Raw genomic sequence first — 27,568 nt, 5'->3', positions numbered from 1 at the left:
ATGAATAAATATATCACTAATAATTATTTTTATCTTTTAATTGCAGGTTAATGAAGAATAGATCTCAAACTCACATCTCTCAACAAAAACCCATTGATTAAATGAAGAAATGAAGCAAAGAAGCACATTGGAAAATCAATTTCCAAATTATCCAAAAGCCCAGAATGAAGTCGTGTAGCCTGTAGAAGCCGGAGAAAATCAAAAATCCAATATGAAAAGAAATCATATTCAAAATGGTTGGCCACAAAGAAACGACGATATCTCCTAATCCGGAAGGCGGAATTTAACATATAATATATGAAAATCGCCTACCTCGACGAGACGAAGCTATTCGTGAAATCAGAATTTGGAAATAATGAGTATCGATGTCGTAACTTTTGTTGTAATTAATAATAATAATTTTTTCACCACTTTAAATTTTTCTCTTCTTCTCTTTATTGGATGATGAAGATGAAGATGAAGATGGAGAATTATTTGAAGGTTTGCATTTCTTTTCTTTTTTTTATTTCCCTTTTATTGCTTATTAGTTAGATTTATTTTCATGCTTGTAATTAGATTTTATTTTCTTGTTAAATAGCCAAGAGGCTAGAACCCTCTTGCCTTAGATTTATTTTATGCTTATAGAGTAGATTTATTTTCGTGCATTTAATTCTTGCAATTTTATTTTGTAGTTTAGATTTTGCAATTTATTTTGTAGTTAGATTTTAATTTCTTATACTATTCACCTTGAGGCTAGAACCCTCTTAGGTTTAGTTTTTCTTTTTGTTTATTTTTATTTTGTTTGATTCGCCTCTAGGTTAGAACCCTCTAGGGAATCACCCTTTTCTAAGAAGTGGGTTCAATTGTAGATTACCCATATCTATAATTGAATCCACCATCTTTAATTTCTTAAATTTTCTTTTATTCTAGATTTTTGTTCTTCATTCTTGATTTTTTTTATTTGTTTCTTTATTTTATTCATTTTTCCTTCTCACCTTATTGATCATACTCATTCTTTTTTCAAATCCACTCTCACTTACACTTTGCATCTATTTACACACCATTTTCACTCTCTCAATCTCTTCACAATCACATTCACTTATCACTCCTATTTGTCACGCACACAACATAAGAACCGAATTTATATTTTCTCCTACAAAACACCTTCCTTGTGGGATCGATATCTTAAATACTATAACTTGACACGGTTGTGCACTTGCAACTTTTTTGGTACATGTTTATGCTGCATCAATTTATAACAAAATACAATTCAAAACAGGCTGGGAATCTGAAAATGTGTCTGCCACACCCGGGTGTGACACGCACCACACCCCTGACAACAAGGCAGATTCTACCATACCTGGGTGTGGCACGTACCACACCTGTGGCCTGCTAAATTTTATTGTTTTCCAACATTTTAAACAATTTGACACCGTTTTCTATAATTCTCCATCTCCAAAACCGAGCCAACACCAACATGAGCACCAATGCGTCGTCTCGTCAAAACCGGCTACACCAATGTGGTTGCCTACATACCCCCTCTCCCAAGGGATCAAGCCACCCGTAGTTCATCCAAATGGTCGCGAACGACCTCAACAATCATGAATTTACAATAAGTTTCTATAATGATCGAACTTGTTGCTCAGAACCACCTTTGTGAGCATTTCTGTTGGATTGTCTTTTGTGTGGATATTCATAAGCTCTAATTCCCCATCTTCAAGAACATCTCGAATGAAGTGATAACGAATGTCAATGTGCTTTGTCCACGCATGGAAAACCTGATCTTCACCAAATAAATAACACTCATGCTATCACAATAAATGGTGATGGATCGTTGTGAAACACCAAGATCCTCCAAAAGTCCTTGAAGCCAAATCGTCTTCTTAACAGACTCTATAATCGTCATATACTCTGTCTCCATCTTTGACAAAGCCATCATAGACAGTAAGGTACATCTCTAACGTATCGGCGTACGGGTCAAAGTGAACACATATCCCGTCGTCGACTGACGTTTATCCAAATTTCCAGTATAATCCGAATCTACTTATCCAATACATAGCTGCCCACCGCTAGTGTCTCGCTCAAAAATCAAACTAACATTAAGAGAACCTCAAATGTACCTCAAAATCCATCTCACGATATCCCAATGACCCGGACCCGGGTCATGCATGTATCTCGAAACCATGCTCACTGCCTGTGACAAATCCGACATCGTACAAACCATGGCGTACATCAAACTTCACACTACGCTCGCATATGGAGTCTTCAACATCAACTCTATCTTTAACTGTCTTTGGTGAAAGGTCAGCTGAAAGCTTCAAATGGGCTCCCAATGATACACTAACTAGCTTCGTCTCCATACTCACATTAAACCGATGTAGCACCTTCTTCAAAAAAGCCACTTGTGTCAAATAAATTCTATCCATATCTCTGTCTTTATCAATCTACATCCCTAAAATGGGCTTCGCTTTACCAAATCCTTCATCTCAAACTCGCCCGAAAGCTGAATCTTTAGTCTATCTATCACAGATCTGGAAGTAAAAGCAACCAATCATCGACGTAAAGCAATAAGTAAATGTACACACCTTCATTCAACTTGTGATAATACACGTAAGGATCAAATTGTCTCCTAGTGTATGAATGACTGATCATGAACCTATCGAATTGCTTATACCACTGTCAAGGAGATTACTTCAGCTCATATAGTAATTTCTTCAACCTACAAACTAATTTCTCCTTCTCTGTAGCTCGGAACCCCAATAGCTGAATCATATAAATTTCTTCATCAAGATCACCATGAAGAAATAATATTTTTACATCCAGCTGATCTAATTCTAAACCATACTGTGATACCAATGCTAGCAAAATCTGAATCGAAGAGTGCTTCACCACCGGAGAGAAGATCTCATTGTAGTCAATACCTTCTTCCTGTGTATAACCCTTCACAACCAACCTAGCCTTAAACCTCATAGAAGTGCCCTGAATACCCTCCTTCTTCATATACACCCACTTCGACAAAGTTGAGGACGATGCAGAAATGACGATGAAGCTGGACCTTCCCAACGTGTTGACGATGGAGCTGGACCGTCACAACCACAAACGCAATCGGATCACGAACTTGTCGAAGGGCGGTATGGAGGACGACGAAGACAAATGAGGAGGAGGAGAGTTCTTGGATGTATGTAAACTACATGTTATATACATTACAAAACTATTTAGGGATGTGACATGGTTTTTGGATTTGTAGTCGAGACTATATGGTGTGATTTGTTGGATTTTTAAGTGGGTTTGTGGTGTTATTATGTTGGATTTGTTAGTGGGAGTTTGTGGTGTGATTTGTTTGATTTGAAATGAGTATGTGGTGTGATTTGTTTGATTTGAAATGAGTGTGTGGTGAAATTCATGATATTTAGATTTGTAAATGAGTTTATGGCGAGTATGTGGTGAAATTCATGATATTTAGATTTGTATATGACTTTGTATTTAAGTTTATACAGGGACTACATGAAATGAAGCCAAAAAGTGCACATGATATGAACGGGACTAGTGGTCCCGTGCATTTTTTGTTCAGTAAACGAAGTGCACGGGACTACTAGTCCCGTGCACTTGGTCTTCAGCAGGCCAGTGTCTCTCTGCCTAAAAGTCGGGACTGCTAGTCCCGACTTTTTGGCAGAGGGGCACCTGAAGACCAAGGGCACGGGACTACTAGTCCCGTGCACTTCGTTTACTGAACACAAAATACACGGGACTAGTAGTCTCTTTCCCGTGCACTTCGTAGAAACCCAACGGCTGCAAAACCGACCCCGGTTTTACTAATATTTTTTCTTGGAAGTCGATTTTGCCCATTAAATTTAAAAAAGGGTCGGTTTTAAAAATGTCTCCTAAAAAAATTTATTGATGAAATCTCATATAAGGAAAGTCAGTCCCCAGGAAAAAGAAAAGCAAGAAAGGCCTCACGTAGTAAAGAAGAAAGCCTTCATAGAAAAAATTCAATTGTTACTCAAACACGAGATTTATTCAATCTTCCGAAAAGGAGAGGGAAAAAAAATCTCTTTTTTTTATCCCCCATGTTTCGCTTCCTCTCATCAAATCCCCAATTCAGAAACCCTAACCGGACTCTCGCCGGAATCGCCGCCCCCCCCGCCGCCAGCGCCTCCTTCTCCTCCTCCTCCGGCGATCTATCGCTCACCGTCCGCTTCCAAATACCAACCATTTCACTGTCAGCTCCATTGCCCCAATTCCTGTCTCATCACCGGAACCCTGCAGGTATAAACCCTTCTAAAACCCTGAAAACCCTCAAGCAACCCATAAAACCCTGAAAACCCTCAAGCAACCCATAAAAAAATTGATCTTTTTTGTTATTTCTGTGAATAGACATTGGACTGTCTCCAATAAATTTCTCATCTGAACCCTTTAAGAAAGAAGCTTTTCGAGAAAAGGGCGATGATTCGGCGTGTGGCTGCGGTTGTTTGAGCCGGAATGCGATTGGCGCAAAGGGCAGGCCCGCTGCTTGCGGGCCACGCGCTGTAGTGAATATTTCGGTTACTCGGGGTGAGGGAAAGTTTTTACTTTTTCGATTATTTATTTATTTATTTTTTTGGAAGTGTTTCGTTGTTGGGTTGAGGAGATTGAATGTTGGTTTGTTTGTAGGATTAATGATTGATGCTGGGAAAGAGTATGGGTTCATGGAGCGATTATTGATCGTGATGGGACGATTCTGACTTGTGCTCATGTTGTTGTCGACTTTGAAGGGGCGAGGACAGTTTCAAAAGGCAAGGTATTTTCATCTAATTTTTCTTGAACTAGAGCAAGTATAATGTGGGTAATTAATTGTAATTTTTAAGCTAGACAATGATGGGCGTGTCATTCGGGAGAGTAGTCAAATAAACAATTTCAATTTTTTAGGTTGTGGCTATGTTTGATCGGTATTTCGCTCTCTAGTTTTATTTTTATGCTCTACATGATCTTGCTTGATTGTAATGTATATGCTGAATGTAAAAAAATTTTTTTTGCATCATTCACCTTAATCTGTGTTCGTTATGTGGTTGTATGTTTTTTGATAATAAAACAGGTTGATGTGACATTGCAAGATGGCCGAGAATATATTGGCACTGTAGTTAATGCAGATCTCCGTTCTGATATTGCTATTGTGAAGATTGAAGCCAAGACTCCTTTACCAGCAGTGAAGCTCGGGTCATCAAGTAAGCTTCGGCCTGGAGACTGGGTTGTCGCTGTTGGCTGCCCACTTACTCTGCAAAATACTGTTACTGCTGGGATTGTGAGGTAATTAAATAAAATCATGTACAGTTCTACTTACTAGAATCTCCCTCTTTCCGAGGCTTTTTTTCCTAGGCTGACGTATAATCTTAGATTTGATAAAATATGCCCATAAATAGTTCGTTTTGAAAGTAATTTGGTATTGTTGGCACTTTTGCTGTGAGTATTCGCTCAAAATAATCGTATACTATATGCCTTTTTGATTGGTCTGGAAGATTGTGTTTCTAGCTTGTTAAAATGTGAAAGATACAACTGAAGTGACTTATACAATTTATCTTTTTGAGTGCATAGAAAGTGGATAACTTTCTTTGGTCACTCAAATGAGATTTCTTCGTTTTTATTTGGATATTACTCATATTTCCCTCCTTCCACGTATATGTAGCTGTGTGGACCGGAAAAGCAGTGATTTGGGTCTTGGAGGAATGCGAAGGGAGTACCTACAAACTGATTGTGCAATTAATGAGGCAAGCACCCTAACTCTATCCTTTTTCAGTTCGGTGCATGTAGGCTCTTAAAAATTTCTTGTTCGATAGTTGGCTTTGCCCAAGCTTTTGATTACTGCTATAATATTTAGTTTGTTTATGGGTGTAGTACATCTTCATACTTGAATGGGTCTACAGAAATTGTACAATTGAAAAGAAGAAAAAACAATTCTGGAAACACCAGTTATCAAAGTTATTCTGTTAGTATGTCCCAGATGAGAAAATTTGTTAAGTATTAATTCTTGTATGGAATAATATCTATTGCTATGCAGCTGCAGCAGTTGGTGAAGCCAATTAGTATCCAAAAGCTTGTTGTATTGGTTAGATTTGACCGTGTGTTTGGTTTTAGGAAGCCAATTTCTTAACGTTTCCAACATGTTATGGTTTTGCTAATTCCTTAAACTCTGTTTCAATGACGATCATGATGCTTAAATCTTTGCTCATTCTTGATTTATTTCCCATATCCTGTTTTTCTTTCTTGAGTCGAAATATTTTCTAGTGTCTGACTAGCTATAATATGATTTATTTTTGTTACAGGGAAACTCTGGTGGTCCCCTTATAAACCTTGATGGTGAAGTTGTAGGAATCAATATAATGAAACTACTAAATGCAGATGGTTTGAGCTTTGCGGTACCAATTGATTCAGCTGTTAAAATTATAGAGCACTTCAAGAAAAATGGGTATGATTCATTTTCCAAAAAATTATATCCTCCAGCATAATACATTCGCAGTGAGGTGTAATTTACCTACAAAAGAAGCTTCATATGTATCCAGCAAAAGAAGACATGTTAGATAAACATGCAAGTTGGTGTAGTTTCAAATATTTCCAGGCAAAAGCGCCAAAAAGCCTTGCATGCTCTAAATATCAACATATATTCCATTGACAACTTATCTCCCAAGGACTTGCTTGTCATTATAGTGGATCAAAGTTCATCTTTTAAATGTTGGTCGCCCTTAATTGCCTTATTTAAATTCTTGGTTTACTCAACCTTGTAATGATGGTAGATGACTCGCTAAATGAAGTACACGATTGATCTCTATGTTCTTTTTGCCCTGTTATAATTGTTGATGAATTCATGCATATCTAGTATTGAAACTCGTATTCTACAAACATGAGTTGTTCCTACTTTGTATATTAGATTTGGTGCTGGCCTTATATTTCTAATTCATTGATGGCTAATATGTTGTATCTTTTTGCAGAAGAGTTGTTCGGCCTTGGCTTGGATTAAAGATGCTTGATCTCAACGATATGATCATTGCACAGCTTAAAGAAAGGGATGCCTCATTTCCTGATGTGAGCAAAGGTGTGCTAGTGCCCATGGTAAGTGTTTCAGTTAACTTCCATTTCTGGCACCATTAAACTGATTATAGACTTGTCGGTCAAAGCTTGTGCTGTGACTTAGTGACTATAACTTACGTAAGCTTTTGATGAACCTAACCCTAATGTTGTAATACCTTCTCTTGGATGATTTTTCTTAAAAAAACTATGACACGGCCTATCTTTTATTCTGGCGGTCAATGTTTTGCCTACTGCAGATATCAGTAAGTCAATATATCATCCTTTTATTGCACATTTTATTTCATATGAAAAAATTTCCTTGTCCAGCTGCCTACTTGAATCTCTCCTATCTACTATGTCATGTTTCAACTCTCACTTTTAACTCTAAAGATTGAAAGTAAACATGCTATGTAGTTGCAATAAGTGTCAAGTAAAGAATTTCAATAGCAATTTCATAGGTCATCATTTATATATGGAGGGTTTGATTTCTGGTAACTCATTTCTACATCAAAATAACAGTTTTCTTTATCTTTTTCTATTTCTGAACTACTGTGGAGATTAAAAGTAAGTTCGCACGTAGTATTATGTTTTTTATTTTTTGGGTGAATTTTACGAAACTACCATGGACTTTGGGTTGTTTTGCACAAAACCACCATAAAGGTTATTTATAAAAAAAACGACATTGAACTTTTTTCACCAAACTACCATGTCTGATACCAGATAGGCTAAGATGTTTGCACGTGACAAGTTATGGAAAATTTTTCCCTACGTACCTTATTCATCTTCTAAATTTTCGTCTCACCTGCTATTTTCATGAGAAGCTTATATCTTTATCCCAGATGTTAACTCAGTTAGAAATAATTTCCACTAGTTTATTAAAATTTTCTACAGTTATAAAATTCCAATGGTAGATTTCTCAAAAATAGGTTTATGGTAGTCTTGTGCACATGCTCCTAAGTTCATCGTAATTTTGTGAAATTTACCCTTATTTCTTAGATGCATGCATCTCATAATGCTGCATGAACAATGGGCTGAACAGCTTTATTTATTATTAAATTTAATATGTTAGTGTATCTTTTACTTATTTTGTTGTCGAAATAATCACAAATGATGTTTTAATTCTCAAACAGGTAACTCCAGGATCTCCAGCTGACCGTGCTGGGTTTCGCCCAGGGGACGTGGTCATTGAATTTGACGGGAAACCTGTGGGAAGTGTTAAAGAGGTATTGCTTTGGTAGGAAACACATAGGTCGCACTATTCATTAATCTGAATGTGCATGTGTTAAACTTTCATATATTCATTAAGACACAAAAACTGACTTTCAGTTGATCGATATGACTTAGTTGTCTTATACTTCCTTCGCAACTTGACGAATTTTAATTTTTAGTGAATTAAGGATTTATTCTTTAATAACTATCTGGATGGAAAAATGAAGAATGAAGAAAACAAATCTTTTTTTCCATGTGCCTTTGGAATTGAGAGCCCTTACACTTTTTCTTTTTTTCCCCAGATAATCAATATAATGGGGGACAAGATCGGTGTTCCTTTGAAAGTACTTGTTAAACGAGCAAACAACAAATTTGTAACTTTAACTGTTGTACCAGAGGAAGCAAATCCAGCTCATTGATTTCTTTTCTTTTGTATTTTTCGCCATACAAGTTATGAGGTGATGTGATTCTTAGAACTCAAGAAAATATGAGTTTATCTACCATTACAAGAGAAATTAAGAAATTTTTTATCTTTTATTTATTTACTTTTGTTCTGATGTCTTGCTTTTGAAGGTGTTTATTTATTTAGAGTTATATAAAACTTAAAATTGGTTGTTATTTTGTGAGCAAAGGATGAGATCTCAAACTTTAAAACTCCCAGTTGCATGTCATTTATATTAAAAAAGATACATTATAGAGTCTGTATATCCGTTACTGGCGTCGATAGTTTGATAACTTATCACGATAATACAAATACTGTGTCTGTATGAAGTTCCAAGGACAGCTGCAAATGCTTATAGATGATGCACAGAAGGTATTGTAATTATACTGTTTGATTTCTATCAACGAAAAAGAAAATCAAAATAACAATTATAAAATAGTGATTGCAATTAGGAAGTGATTAGCAACAAAAAGGGAGAAAAGAAAGAATAAACGAACTCTTCAGAATAAATCATCAAAGAAAGGACTTATGCAATTAATCAAATTATGTGGCATTGATTCAAAGTTTATAAAACTAGGGGGAGAAAAGCTCCAAGAATCTCGATCAGCAGATTTGCTCTTATTCTTCAGCAGCAGTTGCAGCACTTAGATCCACACTGAGGTCAACAATCTGGGTGCGGGGGTAATAATTCAGTTGCCATTAGTTTGTAATATATCTATCAAGGGTAACCTAATAATTACCTTCCCAGTAATTTTTGTATACAGAGATGTGTAGTAGCATCGCAACTCTGCAAAAATTAAGAGCCTGTCATGCTCATCCATCCAGCTAAAAGAACTATAAGGGGAGGAAAAAATTAGAAAGAACTTACGGTTGATATGAAGCAATTATCCGATGAGGGTTCATTACCAGGTTCAAATCTATCATACGCATCGAAAAATAGCTCATCAACAGGACCAAGAAGATCAATCCCTGGCTTTAGTTCAGTCTCAGGATGATCAGTCTCAGCTTCTGTTGAGACAAATGCAGTGAACTTTCCTTTCGGAGCAACATTGTGTGTATAAGAACAGCAGAAGAGATACCTATACAGCATAAGAGATACCTATGTAAAAATATAGAATGAACAATAATCACCCATTTTTATATCTTGAACTTTTCAAACACTAAAACATTAGGAAAAACATCACACGTCTGATTTTCTTCCAAGTTGCTTTTGAGGCAGTATAACTTGCACTGAATGAGAATCGTCGGTAGTTGGAATAGGATGGCTCATAATAGCAATTGCCCTGGCAAAATTTTCCAACCTTTTAATCTATAGATAACCATCAAAAGCCTTTGAAGTGAGTAAAATTTACATCATATAAGCTTTGTAATTCTACCATTAGATTAAAATTTCGAAGGGGCCATATTAAAATAGTAAGCTCACCTTGGCTGGTAAGTAGGAAGGATCACATACAACTTTCTTGCATTTAGCAGTTTCTCCTTCAGATGAAACTCCACAGGCTTTTCCTCCTTCATCAAACTTTCAGGGTCTTGCAGAAAACCCCCCTAACTTAATAAATCACAGGATACCCTCGTGAACTTTGAAAATTATACGAACCCCCTCTGAGCTATTGGAAAATCTCATAAACAGTATTAGCAGGTAGAGTAAAAATTCTAAAAATGCAGCCTGGCTGTTGTATCTTGTCCACATGAATGCTCTTCGTGCAAAATTCTGATCACTAACTTTGATTTGTCATAACTTGTGCAAAGCTCGTGTTTTGGGGTTTTCTAAAATTTATTCTCAACTTAAAAAGTGCAAATATTTAATACTTCAAATATCTTCCAGAACCAATAATACTTGAAAATACCTTGCAATCAGGCTTGTTCAACATCTATGTACCACCATAAAACAGCACTGAGGCGAGCAAATGCCTACATACCAGTTCACTGTTAATTTGGTGATGAAAACAGTGAGAAAAGAAACTAGCTAGATTGTGAGCATGGAAACAAACCTGGGGGAGTTCTGCCAATCCATACAAAGGATAGATATACGGTGAACCCCCTTAAAATCGTAATAGAGATTCTGCGTAAAGCTGTCATAAACAATAACAAATAGTTCAGTAATATAAATTTTGAACAGAGAAGCTATGGAGTATAGGTTTGGGTTTGTGTTCATAGTAAAGAATACTGCATATTTCAGCAATAATACAAGATCTTGTTTTTAGCTAGAGCCACTATTTGTTGCACAAGCTAATCTTTAAAATTCATAATCCATTGTTGTTTTAATGCCATAATTTATAAACATATCTTAAACTTATGCTTAGAGAATGTTTAAGTAAATTTGCAAAAATAAAGGATTTTCACATTTCAATTAGTTAATTGCTGTGTCAATTTTGCACCATGTAAAAATGTCATATGTATCACATGGTTATAGAAAAATCTAGGCAATTAAATATGTTACTAATTGAAAGACAGTGATTCTTATGATCAAAAACTTATTTGATTTTCCCTATACATAAGCATCAAAACTGCACAAGCTAAAAGTTGGAATAAGTATATTGAGAACTCTTAACACTGACCAAACTCAACCCATGTTAGACATAGATATTGTATTTACATCATTCATATAATAACATAACCATTTAATTCATATCATATGAGATTAGCGCTTTAAGATAGAACACCTGTTATCAAGGTGCTTGGGTTTAGACAAACTTGCTCAATGTCAATGTAAAATGGCAAGGAGAAATACTAAGGAGTCGGCCATAAACTGCACAATACATGTCTTGAGTAAAACTAATAAGGACACGTGATTGGAATTCAAGTTATGAGCATTACCTTCATCCTCTTTACAGTATCAACTGCAGGCTCATTTAGATAGCAATCATCCCCATGGAGTGCCAATGCATGACCGATAAAACCGACTGTATTGTCATCGAGACCATATTTTCTGACCAGAGAACAGTCAAGTAGCAATCAGTAAATCAGCCTGAGGAAACATTGACAATTCTTTGGATAAACTCTCCAGCAAAAGAATAGGAAATACTAGAGAACATAGATCACATATAGATATGCTTTCAATCTTTACAACAAAGCTTGCAACATGATTGCATATGTAAATTAATTCTAGTATCAGAAATATACCCAATGAGTTCTTTTGTTGCGACTTTGTTGATCAGGTCCAGTCCCCCATGAGATTTTGGATCATTTTCATTAAAATCTTGGACATAAACAAAGAACTTCCGAGCTCTTCTTTTCTCAAATAATCCCATTAATGGAGGTCTAAGAGCCTCCATATCAGTTGCAGGAACCTTATGAATCTGTTCCAAGGAGAAAAAGCTAGCGTTGATAAGTACTCACCAATAAGTAACAAGAAATTGATAATCATAAAAGAAAGCAAATAAAGCAAGTAAGAAATTACCTTTCCTTTACTGAAGACATAGCTTCCGTCTACTGCTTTGAAGGACAGATATTTTGTCACATTTGTGCGAATGAGAACGCGAACCTAGGCGCCATTTGCCATCATGAACTAGACATGTAAACATTTTCTATTGAGTTCTTGAATTTGTGAATATATGTGCAACGCTACAACAAACAAACCAAAAGCCAATCATCCTTTGATCTATCAAAGTACGTAATGCACTCATAAACAAGGTTAATTGTGTTGTACTTAATCATGATTAAATTATAGAGATTAAAACAAAAAAGAGCGGAAGCTATACCTGAATCCATGGCACGGATCTGAAATTTGGGTTTTGGATCTTCTAATCTTGAGGGTTCTCCCTTGAGATTTCTCTTTAAATGGGGATAAGAGAATGAGAACTCAACCCTAACGCCTCGTTTGGTACGTGGGAATGAAGTCAAGTGAGAATGGAATGGAAGAATGAATGGACTGAAATGTATGTGAGAATGGAATGGTCATTCACATTCTCTTGTTTGGGTGCGTTTGTAGAATAAAGTTAGAATGAAAATCTAATTCTCATTCTCATGTTTGGTATCACTAGTTCACAAGTGAGAATAGAATCTCATTTTCTAATATTGCCCTTATAACAACATAGATTTTTAATAAGATAAAAATAAACATTAATAATAATAACTAAAAATTTTATTTATGCATGTGTTATATTAATCTAGGTATGTGTTATACTAATGCACATGTTATCGATCAGGTGTATGTTTCGTTTATATTTTTTAAACAATTCTCACTATTTCTGCATATGTTATATTAATCTAGGTATGTGTTATAATAATGCCCTTATACCTCTATATAGTCTAGACATGATATGGTTTTGATAATTTTAATATTTTGGCCAATTTCTCAGCGAGAGTTTCCTCTTTTCATAAATATTAGGTCAATATTTTTCAATCAAAAGTTATATTTATTGTTGCATGAATCACAATCAAACCTGTACGCAATGGGTACATATAGTTCTCTATGGTGGGAAAACAAAAGCAAAAGTTCAAAAAGAATATAACATGCTGGTGAAAATAACAGACTTTAAACATTGGTGAATAAACAAAAAAATTTGATTGACCCAAAAAAAATATTGACATGAAAGAATTTCAATCGTCAAATAATATATAGTTTCAGTTGTATCTGTTTTTATATTAAATTGTGTTGCTTCTATGTTGAGCAATTGTGATATAATAGGCTAATGAAATATGTACCGCTAGTTTTAATATGCTACTGAAATATGTACCACTATTTTTAATCCCTACCCCGCAAAAAATTCCTATTGTTCGAATATAATTAGTAGCTGAGAGAAAATGAGAATACGTAGTCAAAAGCCATAATTTTTAAATTGATTCTTATTACTAATAGAGGTATAATTGAAAAAAACCTCACTAATTTGATTCTCCCATTGAATGGGAATGATCATTCCCTATCTTCTTATTTGGAATGCCCATTCCTACAAAAAGTGGGAAGGAATGGTCATTCCAACATCTAAAAACAAGTTTTGTTTGGTATGAGGGAATGAGAAGTGAGAATGACATTTCATTCCACCACATTCTCGCTTACCAAACAGGGCCTAAGATTAGGGACCATAACCCATTTATATAGACTTGTAATTTTTTTAATTTAGCCTCCCATTAAATTAGAATTGCAATCTGGTATCTGCACAATTAGCCCATGACATGTAAATACTCATTGGCCTAATTACCTAATTGATCACTTTATGTGGGTCAACTGTAAAGATAACAACACACACCGATGTAACATATGTGCTCACAAATAGATTTAATTAGATTTAAATCCAACAATCTCCCACTTGGGCACCATATGTTTCCTTAAAGTGATAGATTTAATTAGATTTAAATCCAACAATCTCCCACTTGGGCACCATATGTTTCCTTAAAGTGTGTATAACCTTATGAGCCAACAATCTCCCACTTGGGCACCATATGTTTCCTTAAAGTGTGTATAACCTTATGAGCTCAAAAATTGCCATCATAAATAAGGGTATTTTCAAACAATCTCGTCCATTGAGTATATCAATATATGATCAAAGTGGCATTCGTCACATTTATCGTAACTAAACCCATCAATGGTCACATATATCAATATAATCAAACGACATAGATCAATCATGGATGTGCAGCATAAAAATTACATACAATGTGATCAATACATGTCTGTTTTTAACTGGTCCTACCTTAAACTTTAGTGAGGTCAACATCAACATAATGTACCAGAATGTATGAGCTGAATACTTTATTCTGATCAGACAATACAATCTAACATAAAACACCACAATCACAAACTCCTACTAAATTATGATATCTTCAAATAATACCACACACATATGAGTAGTGTGCTCATGAAAGAACTTAGGTGGTAATCCTTTAGTAAGAGGATCAGCTATCATGGAGTTTGTCCCAATGTGTTCTATGGATATTTGTCCACTCTGTACCATTTCTTTCATAACTAGGCATTTAATATTAATATATTTTGACTTAGTTGAGCTCCTGTTGTTATTAGAATACATAAATACAGATTTATTGTCACAATATAACCTTAGTGGTCTTTCAACATTTTTCAGAATACGTAGTCCCATGATAAAATTTTACAGTCATATTTCCGGGTTGGATGCCTCATAGCAAGTTACAAATTTTGCTGCCATAGTGAAGGAAGCTATAAGTGTCTGTTTGACACTTTTTTATGATATAACTCCTCCTACTAACATATAAATGTAGCCTGATGTAGACTTTCTGCTATCTTAGCATCCAGTAAAATCAAAATCAGAATACCCAATGACCTCCAACTGTTCAGATTTTCTGTACGTGAGCATATAATCTTTTGTTTTCTGAAGATACCTCATAACCCTTTTGACTTCTATCCAATGATCCATACCAGAGTTGGTTAAGTATCTACCTAACATGCTAACAATGTATGCAATATCCAGACGTGTACACACCTGAGCATACATTAGACTCCCTACAGCCGAAACATAAGGAACCTTCTATATTTTCTGAATTTTAAGGTTGCCTTTAGGGCACTAATTGAGACTCAAGTTGTCTCCTTTGGCAACAGGGGTGTCTTTTGGTCTGCAGTCTTGCATGCCAAATCTTTGAAGTACTTTATCGATATAGTTCTTTTGTGATAATCCAAGTATACCTCGAGAACGATCTTGATGTATCTGGATTCCTAATATAAAAGAGGCATCCTCAAGATCTTTCATCTCAAAAATTTTTGATAAAAATATCTTGATTTCGTGTAACATGCCTATATCATTAGTGACAAGTAATATGTCATCAACATACAGAACCAGAAAAATAAACTTACTCCTACTGAACTTGTGATATACACAGTCATCAACAATGTTCATCTCAAAACCAAACGAGATAATTATTTGTTAAAATTTGTAATATCATTGACAAGGAGCTTGCTTGAGTTTATAGATGGATTTTCTTAATTTGCAAACCATATTCTTTGGCTCTCCTGACACAAAGTTTTCTGGTTGCACCATATAAATCATCTCATCAATGTCGCCATTAAAAAATACAGTCTTAACATCCATCTAATGTAACTCAAGATAAAAAAATGAGCAAGAAACGCCATGATTGTTCTAAAAGAGTCTTTCGATAAAATCGGAGAGAAAGTCTCTGTATAATCAATGTATTCATTTTGAGTAAAGCTTTTAGCTACAAGACGTACCTTATACCTCTCCACATTACCGTTTGCATCATGCTTGGTTTTAAAAATCCATTTACAACTAATTGGTTTTGCACATTCTGGCAATGGGACAAGCTCCCAAGCATTATTGTCTTGTATAGACTTGTACTCTTCATTCATGGCATCAATCCACTGTTGAGAGTTAGAACTCTTCATGGCCTAAAGGAAGTTGATTGGATCATCTTCCAACATTTTATTATTTTCCTCATGTTCTTGGAGAAATACAATATAATCATCCGGAATATCATTTCTCCTTTCTCTCATGGATCTTCGTATAGCACTATTTCTTGAGGTTGTTGAGTTTGTTTTTCTGGAACAGAGAGTTGTTTAATATTGTCATCTTGAGCTTACTAATTTACTTCTTGATCAATAACAGGTATAAGAACCTAAATATTATCAAAAATAACTGTATGGATTGGGTCTGAAGCCAATTCCTCCTAAAAAACAATGTTTCTAACCTTATTTCTCCCCCAAACTCAACATCCTCAAATAATGTTGTTGTTCCCATCTCAAAAACATTCCTGAGTGTGGAATCATAAAATTTATAGCCCCATAGAGCGTTCAGAATACCTAATAAAATAGCTGCTAACTGTTTTGGAGTCTAATTTCTTTTTATTTGACATATAAAGCCTTACCTCAGTTAGACATCCCCAAGTATGTAAGTGCTTTAAACTGTGATTTCAACTAGTTCAAAGCCCATAAGGAGTTTTAGCAACTACTTTACTTGGTACTCTGTTCAGAATGTAAGCTGTTGTCTTTAATGCTTCTCCCTAGAGTGACTCTGGTAAAGAAGAATGAGCAATCATACTTCTTATCATATCCTTAAGAGTCATCTTTTGTCTTTCAGCTATACCATTCATGCTAGATGAACCCGGCATGGTGTACTGTGGGACGATACTGTATTTCTCTAGGTATCTAGCAAATGATCCTAAACGTTGTTCACATGAACCATCATCTGTCGTAGTACTCACCACCAAGTTCAGATCTAACGGTTTTAATTCTTTTGTTGAGTTGATTCTCAACTTCAGCTTTATAGGCTTTGAACATGTCCAGAGGCTCAGATTTTTTATGAATGAGATATATGTACCCATAACTTGAGTAATCGTCTATGAATGATATAAATATTGTTGATCATTCCAAGATGCCGTAGGGAATGACCCACAAATATCTGTATGTATCAATTCTAAAACATCTGAAGATCTTTTGGCACCTAATCTCTTAACCAAATGTCTGTTTTTCCTTGATACATTCAACACATACGTCGAAGTCTAAAAAATCAAGGGAATCCAAAATACCATCAGACATAAGACGCTCAACTCTACCTTTTGAGATATGACCCTAAAAAATCAAGGGAATCCAAAATACCATCAGACATAAGACGCTCAACTCTACCTTTTGAGATATGACCCAAGCGCTTATGCCATAATGTCGCTGAATTTTCCTTATTTAATTTACACTTAGTACCATGTGATTCCACATGCAAGGATTCATTATAAGAAGCAATTGTATCAAGCAAATATAGGTTGTTATAAGTACTCAAGTAACTAGTTCTCATAACATTTGAATTAAAAATAAACTAAATTGATTATTTCCAAATGAATAAGAATAACCTGATTTGTCCAATACAGAAACATAAATCAAATTATTATTACAAAAGTATCTTTTAAGTCCAAATATGAACCGGTTCCTAATAGCAACCTAAAGAGCCCAATTGTTTTCACGTCTACCGATTGTCCGTCGCCCACAAAGATGTGTCTTTCAACATCACTTAACTTTCGGTAGCTCAAGAAGCCCTATATAGAAACACTTATGTAAGTAGTAGCACCAGAGTCTAACCACCAAGTGTTTCTAGGTACTAAAGCTAAATTAACCTCAGAACAGACGTCTAACCACCAAGTGTTTCTAGGTACTAAAGCTAAATTAACCTCAGAACAGACCAAAGTAAGGAACATACCCTTCTTAGCAGGCCAGACATAATATTTGGTACAGTCTTTCTTTACGTGTCCAGACTTGTTACAGAAGAAACAACCCTGATCATCTTTATGTTATTTTTTCTGAACAGGACCCTTAGCAGCTTCATTATCATTCTTTCTTTTGTTGCCCTTATCCTTAGGGGCATTAGCCAGATAAGCACTTTCTGTCTTATCTTGCTTCAACATGTCTTCTTCTTACACACAGTATGAAATGAGCTCATTTAAAGTCTATTTCTCCTTTTGGTAGTTATAACTGACCTTAAACTGATTGAATTGTGCAGGAAGAGACAACAAAACTAGATGCACCAATAACTCATAACAAATATCAACTTTAAGTGTCTTAAGTTTTGAAGCAATATGAGATATTTCCATAATATACTCACTGATATTTCCTTTTCCCTTATACTTTATCGAAATCAAGCGAGCTAAAAGCGTGCTTGTTTCTACCTTATCGTTTTTTCGCAAAATGCTTCTCAATTTCGACAAGGAAATCTTTGGCCTTAGTAATCTATTCGGATTCTATGCCCCTGAAGACTTCCAGAACGTCACGCTTAATGATAATAAGAATCATACGATTTGAACGCTCTCATTTCTCATACTCCTTCTTAATACCAGGAGTGTTGTCCATATTGAGAGGTTGGGGTTGTTCAATTCTTAATGCAATGTCTAGATCCATACAGTCAATAACAATTAAAATGTTCTCTCTCCAAACCTTAAAATTAGTCTCATTGAGCATGAGAATTGAGTTGATGTTAGTAGAAATCGTTGCAGCAGATATATTAGCTGAAACAAACAAAAGATGCTCACATTATTAACTGTAATCATTAATCAATAAAATTCAAATAATGACAAATCTCATCTCAAGATATCTGGCACAATATTAATATCAAGTTTTTGGACAATAATATTTATTTGTAAGTGATACATTATTGCAATGATCAAACATTGACAATAACTCATGTCAAATAATAAAACTATCTTTGGGTCGATTCATTATTCACATGTAACCTTATAATTGTTACACGTTTATCATTGCAGATGTGTATGCAGTCTAAATAAATATTAACTTTCCTTTGTGTCGATTAAATATTTACACGAAAACATACACATAACCATCTAACATCTCTCATGAACAATTTACACAAGAGAGCTTTCTTTGACAACTTCTTGTTTCAATCAATCATTTGGATGAGAGACAACTTTAATACCTTAATGTCATATTATTTGAATTAAATAATTGATTAACTACCTTATTTAATTCAAATCAAACAATTTAATTTAAATTAAATGAAATTTCCATAACTTAATAAGGGCCCATAAGAGCAAGTGCACCAAGCTCTCACCGCCGCTCTCAAGGCCTACGTGGCGGTGGGAGCTCTTAAACTCTCCTCCAACAAACTCTCAGCAAGCTCCCAAGTGGCTCCCCTGGGCTGATGTGGCCAGTGGGGCCCACCGGAGCTCTTGGGAGCTCCCAAGCGCTTCACAAATTTGTGGAGCGCTTGGGAGCTCCTCCAAATCATTAAATTTTTTTTTTTTTTACAAAACCCCCCTTACTTTTAAACCCAAACCTTAAAGAAATATTTTTTTTTATGAAAAAGTCTTTGGCCTTTGTATCTTTGCAATAGAAATGAGGTTTTTTGATAGAAGATGAGTTTTTTTGATATTGTTGGAGCTCCTAACTAGGAGCTTGTTGGAGCTCCATAAAATAAGGAGGTGCTCCTTTTTTGATATTGTTGGAGCTCCTAACTAGGAGCTTGTTGGAGCTCCATAAAATAAGGAGGTGCTCCCAATGCTTATTTTTATAATTTTTTATTTCAAAATGCTTGAGAGCTTGTTGACTAGAACTCCCAACTAGAAGCTTGATGCACTTGCTCTAAATTAAGGCCCACAACTTAGGTTTTAATTGATAAACTCAATTAAACCATGCTTAAATTAATTGCAAGCCCATAACCAAATGGACTTAATTTGAGAAATTCAACTCTACTCAATCTCACCCTACTACATCCGTGTGATTATTAACATCAACGACAGCTATCAACTTAATAATGAGCAACCACAAAATTCTACAGTTGAGATTAAAATCAGTGTTTGTATGCACTGACTAAATATCAAAAGTTTATTTTTATATTAAAGATTAGGATGAAATGTTGTGATCGGGAACTGGGGCACATATTTACCGTTCTTCTTCGCACACCAAACTACATCAACAACATGTAATTATAATTCCGTGGTATATCTCCAAGAATCAACCACTATTTGAGGAATGAGAGGAGCATGAGCATGCAATGATTGAGGTGGGTCCCACTAAGAACCTAAAGCAGTTGTTGGGTCCCACCGCAGCAAAAGCAAGGCTTTGGTGGTGGGATCTAGTGTTGCTGAGATTCTGTCCCCCCTCGCATTTCCCTTATTAATGAAAAGCTCAAAAGGTAAAAATTAAATGTTTTTATTACTACCATAAATCTTTCATATTTTAACTTAGCCCTCTCCCATCACGGAAATTGCCATTAGGTCCTCTAATTCTTATAAACAGCCTTAAATTGAGTCCCTCAAATCATTGAAATCTCTATTAAAATTTCAAACTCCTATACTTATTAGAAGTTAGTCCCTTCAACCCAAAGCAGCAACCCCGAGATACAAAAATGGTGCCCCCGATAACAGTTTTAATGAGGGGCGAATATCAAAAAATGAAAAAGTTAAGGACCTAATATCTAAAAAACCAAAAAGAAACCAAACCCCCCCTTTTATTTCCTTTCATCTTAACAAAACAAATCTCAACCCCAAAAAAATATCAACTCTCCTTTTATCTCCATTTTCTCCAAAGGTTAATTAAATGAGAGAGGCAGAGGAGCATCTCTGTCTATTTTCCTCTCCAATTCTCTAATCAAGGTTAGTCCTTTTTTAAAAAAAATTTAATTTTGAGGCTTTCCCATTTTTTATTCTCTGCCTTTTATTCTCCCACCGCTCCTTTTATGTCCCTTCTCCACCTTTCCCTATGTTCTCTCATTTTATACCATTTTCTAATGTGATTATTCCCTCTTTTTTGCTCACTGAAATGATCGTGATGCTAAGTTCATCGTCAAAAATCTCTTCTTTGATGGTGGTTTGGTGATTTTAGATGGTAATCTTAAATGGTTTCTTGTTTTTTTCTTGAATTTTTATTGTTTCAGATTTGCCCTTTGTTGATTTTGTCATTTGGTTGATGGATTTGTAGGGTTTGTAGCAGATTGATGCAGCTGCCGTCAAAGTTGGGGCTTTTTTGATGAACCGTCCTGCAAATTGTTTTTTTTGCAATTGGGTTCTTTAATTAATGGACAAAGGTGAAGTCTTTTGTTAAGAGTACTTCATTGAGGAATTTTATACCCTTGGTTTGTATTTGTTGTGAGATCGATTCGAATTCAAGAAGGGATCAGATGATTTATGCTTGAGTTATCGAATTGAGAAATCTCTCGGAAGAGAAGAAAAAAAAAATCAGTAGCTTGCTTTTTGCTCAAAAAATGGAGGGCAAGGTTGAGGCTGTGGTAGTTGATGAGAAGGAGAGCATGCATTTGATGAAAGAGGGAAATTTGGAAAACCCACACTCCGATGAAATGGAGATTGATGATAATGGAATTTCGGAGAATACAAATGAGACCATTGAATCTATGGCACCAGAAAAAGGTGAAGGGAGCAATGTAGTGTTCTCTAGAGAGTCACCTCTGTTAACCAAAGAGCCTCAAGTGCCCAAATGTCATAAAGGTAAAAAGCCCAGGTCGAGGGCCTCTGATTCAACAGAAGAAGAATGTGAAACTCGAAGGAAGGTCAAAGATAAGAGCAAGCAGGAGATGAGGCTCACTAGGCAAGAAAGGATTGAGCTTGGACAACTATTTCAAGAAGCAGTGAGCTCTCATGATTGGGAACATGCTGAGGGTTTAATCATGTTAGCTGATATGCAAACTTTGAATGATGGTTTGTGTATAGCTTTGGATTCGATATGGTTCTTGTCTAATCGGCAGGAAGTTAATGGTATCACTTGTTTGATAAGAAAGATTGTTTCATATGGTGCTCATGATTTCACCCGAGCAGTTCTTCGGACGTCGTTTCTTGCTTCGTGTGTTTCTGCTTGTAGGAGCAAGACTATGAGTTTGGAAGATACTGTGAACTTCATGGCCCAAAGGTAAGGATTTGTCCATTATGGTATCCATACGCATTATATTCTTAGATTCCCTTCATCATATCATTCGTTGTATTAAAAATAATGTGGAAAGTAGGTTATGAATTTATATAAGGTAGTAAAAAAATTTCAAGTATTGTTGTACTCATATAGTAAAAAAAATTTCAAGTATTGTTGTATTCATATCTTTTTCACTTTGTGCAGTATGATATCCTGCAGACGGTGATAACTTTATTGTGATTTGTGTCCATTATTTCTGCTTTATGATCCATGTCTCATCCTACTATGCTAGAACTTCACTACAATATTAGGTTCTTTTTTAATAAATCTGGTAGAACTTATTTTGGAGGTTGTATATAAAAAAAACTAGTGCATAGGATTGTGCCTTGTGGTTTACGTATCTTTTTGGATAATTTTTTTGGATAACCCTCCTCATATCCTAGCACCTACCACCATTCAAATCTTTTATTTCCACTTACCACGTATGGATTGGTATTCAGTTGAGAGGTGATAAGTGCTACTGAAAGTATAAATGAAGGGGTTATCTTCAATTTACCCTATCTTTTATCATATAACACACTCACAGGATTTTACTGAGTGGGCTTTGAAGTGCATTGGGTTCCATTCCCGGTGCCAGGATAACAAGGGCAGAGGCGGTCGTAGCACGATCCTTGAGGTCCATCTCCAGCTCTCAGCATTCAAGGCCTTTCTTGAACTTGCTGGCAATAATCTAACGGGCAAGGATTTCACTGAGGCATTTGATGCTGCTTGCTTTCCTCTTACTCTCTTTTCTAGTACATTTGAGCCTGGTTGGGCTTCTGGCGTTCCAGCAAGTGCAATACAAGGATTGCTTGGGTTGTTGGTCGAAGGAGGCGCTGACAATGTTAATCAGTGTTTTCTAGAAGCCTCTCGCTTTGGGAGCACGGAACTTGTTCGCATGTTGTTGCAGGTAAATTACATTTTATCATATAACTGAAAGAAGCTATCTATTTATGCTGCTGAAGTTCTATTCTCATATATGTGCTAGCTCGTCTGTTAGTCTATCGTACTATCTCATTTATTTATCTTTACTGCATGATAGATATAGATTCAAGTGGACTTGTGTAGTCCATTCCAAATAATTGAGAACAAAAGCTTTATTGTTGATGTCGCCGTTTGTTACTTAGATGCAAATTTAGGAGTGAAGCTTTCTTCCCGAGTCCTCAACATTATAGTATACATAACTCTAGTTAAAATTTCAATTTAATTGGGAATTTCAGTGATCCATGGCTGCGATATGTTTCTACTTAGCAGTTTTCCTTCTTCCGTTTGTTTAATTCATTCCCCTTTACGGCGAGGATCAACAGTTTTGAGTTCAAAACTGAGCATGACTGATTTTCTTTTGCATAATGTACTTCATTTTAGGTACGTTAAATGTTCCTATTTTAAAAAAGTTGGTTGTGCTTCTGTAGATATTTTGTAGTTGATGCTTGTTTCTATCCATTTTGCTGTGCATGTGCTATATGCAGTGAAGAATGAGGCTAGACTAGGCTCATTTTTGTAGTCTTAGATCAATTTATAACCTCAATCTGCTTATGATGAAGTCACTTAACGAAATGGTGAGACTCAGAATCATTGCTCCAACTTGCTACACTTTTTGCACAACTAGGAGTTCCCATTTGCTACTTTCTTGAGATACAGTCGGCGACATTTCATTCAGTGCATTGCTTTTCTACGTGAGCAAGCAAACTCACTTCAGAAAATGTGATGGTGTTTGTGGTGGATGACGTTATTGACTATTAGACATATGGCAGGCCACTACAACGTTTGAGTATTTGATGACTTGGATCCTGCATCACATAAACAAAATGCGGGAAAGCTAGAAATAGATCGAGGCATGAATTGCACAAGAATAAAAAATTTGTGGATACAGATACTTCATAGACATGACGATAAAATAATATAATATATAGACATTTTATTTGAGAATTGGGATACAGCAGGATAACACATGATATGGCTCAAGGTTCATAACATAAAGTTTTGTGCAGTAACCCTGAAATTCTCAATCATATAAAGCCATGGAACTAAACAGTATTTAGGCCAAATCCCGCAGTCCCCTAAAAATAGCCAAATCCCCTAGTTCCCAAGCTGATTCAAAGTCGGAAATGTGTCCTATAGTTCCCAAGCTGATTCAAAGTCGGAAATGTGAAGATGCTTCAAATAAGTTCTGTGTCAAGTATTTTTCATGTATCGGTATGCTGATGTGCAAAAAATATTTGATCACTTTCCCTCAAGACCGAGGATCTCAATAGAGCTGGGAGAAGTGGCTGATTGTATTGTCATTAATATGTTTAAAGGCTGGAGGCAATGGAAAATTTTCAGTCGATTATGTGTATGGCATTTGTTTGGAGGTTGATTAATAAGTAGTTAATTGGAGTGTCCAATATCCATCAAGAACTAAAGTCAGTTAAGAGGGTCCACTATACCAACACTCATAGTTGGGATTGAAAGAAAGATGACTTCTTGTCCTTGTTCTTTTAAGTTGTGGGCTTAAGGGAGCCCTCATATACACATTTCTATTTGTGTCCAGATATTTTGATTTAATGTGTCATGGTTGTGTTTGAAAATAGACATTTTGAGTTCTTCAGCTGATCCAAGTACAAGGTGAATTATTTGTCCTTAACAATTCAAATGAGGACGAAAATGGACACAAACGAGAGAAATGCTACAATTATTTGATAGATTTTCTATAATCTAATTTGACCATGAAATAACCAAACAATTTTAGCTCTATGATGGCTTCAATCAAACCCCCATATCTTGCAGAAAATTAAATTCACTTGTTTATGCTTCTGTCAGCTAATTATTTCCTCTTAAATTCCCATTTTCTTACCTTTTTTGTAATCTCATCAGTTGTAACTCGTGCCACCAAAGATCTGTCTGTGATGAAATCTTGTATTTAATGTATCATTTTATTGTGCTTCAGTTCAAAGAGAATAGATAGCACTTATATTTGTACATTTAGCACTATCAAAGAGCTTTCATGATTATAGCAACACTGCATTAGTCTTTCACACCGCTCTATGGTTTGCTTCATAAGTTAATGGAGAAACATCTTTTAATTGATTCGTTTATCATTCAAGGATTTTAATTTCTTAATTTTCATTTCAGTAGCTCATGCATTCTGTGTTAAATAAATTATAAACATTTTTCTTATTAAAATATACTTATGTTTTAAATGTTGGCCGCCATTGGACTCCTCTTTTCTCACCTCTTTCCTTCAACATCAATGCTAAGCATTATAAGTTGTTTACTTTTTTATATGATTAGATAATATAATTTATTAAGTATGTTTAGATTTTATTTATGATATTTATATTACACATATGCACACCATCCGATATGGCAAGGCAATATTTTTTTTCATGTCCCACGACATATCATGAATTTTCGCTATCCGTCATGAATTTTAGCCGTCCGACATGAAATTGACATCCGACGCGTAAAACTTTGAAATATACACCAAACTCAAAACTTCTTTCCGTGCACAATTGGCTCACCAACTTACAGAGATGGTTACCTGCTACTTGTTGCAAATCTTTTTTAATTTATGTACAATGGAAGTAGTAGTTTCATTTAGCTTGAACCAAATCAATCTAACTCCTAATTAGGCTCCAACTAGACCTTAGTCAACTCTTACTTCAATTAGGAGTAAAAAACTGGAACTTCCTGAAAACAGCAAATTTTTTATACGTTCTGTCAGATTATCCCATTCAAGTTTCTTCATGTAGGCCAAAGCTGCAGTAATTCTTCATCGCTATGATTTTAGTTTCTTAATCTTCATTTCAGTATTTCATGCATTCTCTGTTTAAACTAATTGGGTAAATTTCACACAACCCCTTGAACTGTGGGGGTTTTGCGCATAAGCACCCTGAACTTTTTTTATTCCACTTAACCCCTTTGAGCTTGTCTCCTTAACGCCCCCCCCCAACACCCCACATAGACTCGAGAGAGCCGACACCCGAGAGGCGAGATAGAACCCACACCCCCCCCCCAAAAAAAAAAAAAAAAAAAAAAACACCATCACTCACCCACCACCCACGCAACAAAGTAACACCATTACCAACCAGTTTATTTAAAAGTACCCTAAACCATTGTTTTAATATCCCCGACATCGCCCGATAAATCCCCCGATTATCCTTTACAGGGCTTGCCACAACCGATATGGTCTTAAATATCCTTTACCGCTTTTTGGCTATTTTTGAGTGATAAATCCCCGATATGGCCGTATAATTAGCCGATATGTGGACATATATCTTTTATATAGCTTGTTGCAAAATAATATACGTGTTCTGGAATTTTTGGCGAGATATCAAGATTTCCCCATTATATCAAATGACATTTTGCCCTAAAAAAAGCAGATCGAATGTTGCAACGTTGCTTCGCACTTTTGTTTGTTTTAGAAGTTGATTAGTGATCCTAACATATATTACTCATATTTTGTATGCTTAAATTTCATTACATATGTTGAGATTACATTTAAATGCATTATACTATGTATGCAAACATTCGGCATTCCGATATTTACCACATATCCCGATATCCGCAATCCGATATGAATTTTGGCCATCCGATATTTCCCCGTATCCGATATTTAAAACCTTGCCCTAAACTTTTTTATTTTTTGGCGGTTTTTGACATTTTTACCATTAACAGGTAATGATGCCCCCCCCCCCCCCCCCCCCCGTGTATATTTTCAAAATAAAAATCAAAGCTCCCAAAGTTCTAGGGGTTAAAGTGAAATTTACACAAACAAACTATAAAGATTTTTATTCATACATACCCACCGAACCAAACCTTTCTTGTGTGCACAATTGCCTCAACAACTTTCAGCGGACAGTTATTTGTTACTTATCGCAACTATCATTTTTTTACTTATGAACAATGGAAATAGTACTAACCGAGTATTACTTTCATTTGCTATTCCAGATTGCTCAGAGAAACAGCCTCGATGTTGATGTTGACCTAGCCCTAGGTTTTGCCTCCCACTACGCAAAAATCGGGACCATGGAATGCCTAGTGGACGAGGGCCACGCTGGCGCCTTCCTCGGTCCCCTAATGCGTGCCGCTGAGCGCGGCTGCATGAAGGTCGTGCAGTGGTTTGTCAACCACGGCTGTCGTGACATGGAGCTCTGCCTCGCCCTCACAGCTGCAACCTCCAGCAGCCAGATCGATGTTGCTGCCTACCTCTTACCCCATGTCCCTCGCCACGTCCTCTCCGCTCTCAGCATCGAGATCCTTAGAGCCGCCGGGGAACGGAGTGGTGGGTCCCTTGAAGGCGTAGCCTTCCTCCTCCGCTCCGATTTTCTTGGAGACCCTGAGGCCACTTACGCAGTCGCGGATAACATTTCGAAGGGAGAATCTGACGAGACTCTGAATGTAGCTCCCGAGCTTAAGGCGTTCTTGAGAGAACATTGGTCGGAGGATGCATTCTTGGAGGGGATAAGACTCGGGGAGGATCACTATGTAAATTTCGTTAGGGTTTTATCAAGGGGAACGTCCAGGATCTGCTTGAGGGACCTGCCGGCACCTCTGGTGACCGCGGTGGTGTATCTGCCTCTGTATAGAGAGTGTGTGGCTGC

At 36.0% G+C, this 27,568-nt stretch overlaps 2 protein-coding genes and 1 pseudogene across 2 annotated transcripts in view; 2 read left to right on the top strand and 1 right to left on the bottom strand.

Annotated features, from left to right (window-relative positions):
* Positions 1-4,634: 4,634 nt before the first annotated feature.
* On the top strand, positions 4,635-8,756 carry LOC109827286 (putative protease Do-like 14). The gene is made up of 7 exons (XM_020394281.1): positions 4,635-4,751; positions 5,051-5,262; positions 5,639-5,720; positions 6,276-6,418; positions 6,939-7,059; positions 8,148-8,240; positions 8,529-8,756. Exons 1-7 carry the CDS (start codon positions 4,710-4,712, stop codon positions 8,643-8,645), a joined length of 810 nt encoding a protein of 269 aa, XP_020249870.1. The 5' UTR covers positions 4,635-4,709; the 3' UTR covers positions 8,646-8,756.
* A 395-nt stretch (positions 8,757-9,151) lies between these two features.
* On the bottom strand, positions 9,152-12,325 carry LOC109827275 (annotated as a pseudogene).
* An 8,362-nt stretch (positions 12,326-20,687) lies between these two features.
* LOC109827266 (ankyrin repeat protein SKIP35-like) overlaps positions 20,688-27,568 on the top strand; it is a 7,481-nt gene continuing 600 nt past the window's right edge. The window contains 4 exon segments of the mRNA XM_020394250.1: positions 20,688-20,912; positions 21,006-22,009; positions 22,523-22,893; positions 26,916-27,568. The exon segment at positions 26,916-27,568 is cut by the window's right edge and continues 16 nt beyond it. Of these exon segments, the coding sequence (XP_020249839.1) occupies positions 21,289-22,009; positions 22,523-22,893; positions 26,916-27,568 (1,745 nt within the window). The 5' untranslated portion in view covers positions 20,688-20,912; positions 21,006-21,288.

This window comes from Asparagus officinalis, unplaced genomic scaffold (assembly GCF_001876935.1).
Source record: "Asparagus officinalis unplaced genomic scaffold, Aspof.V1 AsparagusV1_Un106, whole genome shotgun sequence".
Classification (NCBI taxonomy): Eukaryota; Viridiplantae; Streptophyta; class Magnoliopsida; order Asparagales; family Asparagaceae; genus Asparagus; species Asparagus officinalis.
This window is presented reverse-complemented; position numbering and strand designations above follow the sequence as displayed.

Coding starts and splice junctions, on each gene's coding strand:
- LOC109827286 (XM_020394281.1), top strand. CDS start 4,710: ATGTTGTTGTCGACTTTGAAGGGGCGAGGACAGTTTCAAAAG. Junction 4,752..5,050: donor GGCGAGGACAGTTTCAAAAG/GCAAGGTATTTT, acceptor ATAATAAAACAG/GTTGATGTGACATTGCAAGA. Junction 5,721..6,275: donor CTGATTGTGCAATTAATGAG/GCAAGCACCCTA, acceptor TTTTTGTTACAG/GGAAACTCTGGTGGTCCCCT.